The sequence below is a fragment of the Cystoisospora suis genome (assembly GCF_002600585.1).
Source record: "Cystoisospora suis strain Wien I chromosome Unknown contig_5502, whole genome shotgun sequence".
In the NCBI taxonomy this organism is placed as follows: Eukaryota; Apicomplexa; class Conoidasida; order Eucoccidiorida; family Sarcocystidae; genus Cystoisospora; species Cystoisospora suis.
This window is the reverse complement of record NW_027158292.1, coordinates 1-3,418: the sequence shown is the minus strand read 5'-3', so window position 1 is coordinate 3,418 and position 3,418 is coordinate 1. Positions and strand designations below refer to the sequence as shown.

Here is a 3,418-nt window from a genome sequence, read left to right as displayed (position 1 = left end):
TACATATATAGACTTACATACATGCGTCCACATTTCTACATCCATCTGAAAGCACATACAGCCAGACGCATGTACAGGAGAAAGAGAGAGAGAAAGAGATAAAGGGAGAGGAAGCAAAGAGAATGTTGTATCGAGTGTATATATATGTCCATGCTCATGGCTCTATCTGCAGAGTGACGTTTGTCTCTGCGTGTAGCCTTTTTCCTTCTAAATAGCCCTGAGAGATGACTTTCTCTCCTTTCTTTCTTTCCTTCTTTTTTCCCCCGAAGTTTCTCCCCCTCTTCGTTGTTGTGGACGTCTCACCTTCTCTTTCTATCTTTCTATCTCTCTTTTTGTCTATCTCATTCATATCCATCCATCTATCTCTTTATGAGGACATTTCTATAGAGGCTAGACCTCTTGTCTTTCCTGTGTCCCCTCTTCCTCGTTCACCTCGGGTTAAGGCTTTTGACCTGAACTTTTTAAAGCCTTCCTCGCAGTACTCTTCCCTCACTCCATCCCTTTCTCTTTTCTTCTCTCCACCTCTCTCCTTCTATTCTTCTTTTCCTCTTTCTCTGTCTCTCTCTCTTCATCTCTTTCGTTCTTTCTTTCCTTTCTTGCATCTTTCTTCTGCTTCTTCTTCTCCTCTCTTTTTCTTCTTCTTCTTCCTGCTGTAGATCGCCTAGCGAAGTTGAATAGCAAGATGCAGGAGGCAGATGCGGAGAAGGGAAGAGTCCTAGCGGAAGCGCAGGAGTGCCAATTAAAGCTAGATCTTGCAGAGAGGCTTGTGAATGGCCTCGCCGACGAAAATACAAGATGGACGGAGAGTGTTACGCAACTCGAGAACTCCAAGATTACCGTCATAGGCGATACGATGCTTGCCTCTGCTTTTGTCTCCTACGTCGGAGCCTTCACGTCGCCTTTCCGCGTCTCTCTCATCGAGGTATATAAAGATAAGGGGATTAGGAGCAAAAAGAGAAAGAAAAGGGGGAGGAGAGATTGAATGATCAAGAAGTGTATGTTTCACATGGAGTGAAGAAAGAAAGGAATGTCTTTTCTTGACAGGTCGTCGACATTTTCATTTGCCTTCATTCACTATCCATTCAATTTACTTCTCTTTCGCTGCCTTGTGAACCTCTACAACATATATGTCGCATGCACCCTATCCAAAATATACACACATACACATATACATGCATATATGCATATCTACCTATTTATCTGTCTTTTTTATATCAAAGCCCGATAAAGAAAGAGAGAGAAGGAGCTAGATAGATAGATACCGATTTGGTGGAGGAAAGGAATCTCCAAGAAGAAGAAGAAGAAACGTTTCCATCAAATGGAGAGCCTTCTTGCGACTTGCCTATCATGCTAGCCACTTTCCTTCTTCTCTCTTTCCTTGCCTCACTCTTTCTCAATCTTTCTCCTTTGTCTTTCTATATAGCTTTCTTTCTTTCTTTTCTTTCTTTCTTTCTTATAGGAGACATGGAAGCAAGATTTTGTCCAGCGAGGTATTCCTTTTACTCCTAGCGTGACTCCCCTTGACGTGCTGGCAGATGAGGCGGATATTGCTAGATGGAAGAATGATGGCCTACCTGCAGATCGCACCTCCATAGAAAACGCCGCTATCGTCACTTCATGTTCGAGGTAAGAAGAGAAAGAAAAAGAAGGAGAAGAAAGAAAGAAAGAAAGACTAAAAGGTGATTGAAAGAGATTTACAGATGGAGACGTCTTGTCCTTTTTGATCGCTTTCTGTAGAAGCAGAGGGATGTAGAGATTGAAGGAGAGGATAGCAATGGATTGAAGCAATTCTACATGGAAGAGCTATCGACACGATTGAATGAAGAACGATCATTTTAAACATAAGGCCCAGGATCAAGCTCAGGTGTATATACAGATAGAAAGACAGAGAGATATTCAGAAAGGAGGAAAGATACAGGGATAAGAAAGAGTGAGAAAGAAAGAAAGAAATAGATAAGAAAGAAAATCTCAGCAAAATGACAAGTCCTGTGACACATCTCCCAGTCTCTTTTCTCCGTTCATCTTCTTCCTTTTCATTTTCTGCTTTTCTCTCTTTCTTCTTTCCTCATCCTTTTAACGGGTGTTTTTTCTTTTCCTCTTTCTTTCTTTCTTTCGGATTGTTAGGTGGCCTTTACTGATAGACCCGCAGCTTCAAGGAGTGAAGTGGATTAAGCAGAAAGATCGCGATAACCTAGTCACAGTTCAAATGACTCGAGACAGATGGCTAAACAAAGTCTTAGAGGCTATGAGGAATGGAGAGCACCTTCTCATCGAAGCTATCGGAGAAGATATAGACCCTATACTCGATCCTCTCCTATCCAGGGCAATCGTTAAGAAAGTAAGAAAGAAAGAAAGAAATAGATAGATAGATCTATCGCATAGAAACAGAAGAAAAAGAGAGAGAGAGAAAGAGAGAACGACTGAATCTTATACACCCCGCACACACTTATGTCGTACTCTCTTCCACAATCTCGGGAGTACAGACAGTTTAAGAGACCTATTCCTATACAGATGGAGAGACACATACACATGCATAGATAGAATAAAGATACTCTCTCCTCTTCTTCTCTCATCCCGTTTCTCTCTCTATATATATATGTATATATATGTATATGTAGGCAGCTCGCCAGTGGGATGTATTTCAAGTAGCTATTCTTCCATTGGTGCTTCATGCCTATTCTCTTCTCTTCTCCTCCCTCAACTCATACCATCCCCCTTTCTCTCTCTCTCCCATATCTGTCTTTACTTATCAGCCTTCTATCTATCTGTCTTTGATCTATTTCTGTATATATATATATATATATATATATCTCAATGTGTCTTCTTACATCTCTTTCGCTTTCCAGCGTTCATGGCTATCATCTCTATCTTCACCTTCTATCTCTCTCTCTGTGTACTCGTCATATCTCTTATCTCTTCCTTTCTCTCTCCTTCTTTCTTTCTTCCTCTTTCTTTCTTTCTTTTTTTTTCTTTGTTGTCTGCTGTAGGGCCGCACCCCGATGATAAAGATAGCAGGAGAAGACATCGAGCTAATGCCTCGTTTCTGTTTAATTCTGCAAACCAAGCTTGCCAACCCTCACTACAAGCCCGAAATTGCGGCTCAATGCACCCTCGTCAACTTTACGGTGACCCAAGAAGGCTTAGAGGAGCAGATTCTCGCTTTAATCGTCAACGCAGAGCAGCCGGAGCTGGAGAGTACCAAGAGAGATCTTGTGAGGAGACAGAACGAGTTTAAGGTCGTCCTAGCGCAACTCGAAGACACGCTTCTCCTTCAACTCTCCAATGCTGATCCCGCTACTATTCTCTCCAATACGGAGCTCGTAGAAGGCCTAGAAACTACAAAGAAAACCGCCACAGAAATCCAAGAGCAGGTAAAGAAAGAAAGAAAGAAATGATGAGAAAGAAAGAGTGAGGAAAA

The 3,418-nt window shown here is 41.8% G+C and overlaps 1 protein-coding gene across 1 annotated transcript; it reads left to right on the top strand.

The window, feature by feature from the left end:
- Nucleotides 1–656: 656 nt before the first annotated feature.
- CSUI_009281 (dynein heavy chain family protein) lies at nt 657–3,368 on the top strand (the record flags this gene model as incomplete). Its single annotated transcript, XM_068069397.1, has 4 exons — nt 657–922; nt 1,460–1,626; nt 2,125–2,338; nt 2,988–3,368. Coding segments are annotated over exons 1-4 (1,002 nt in total), but the record flags the coding sequence as incomplete, so codon positions are not given.
- Nucleotides 3,369–3,418: the final 50 nt, after the last annotated feature.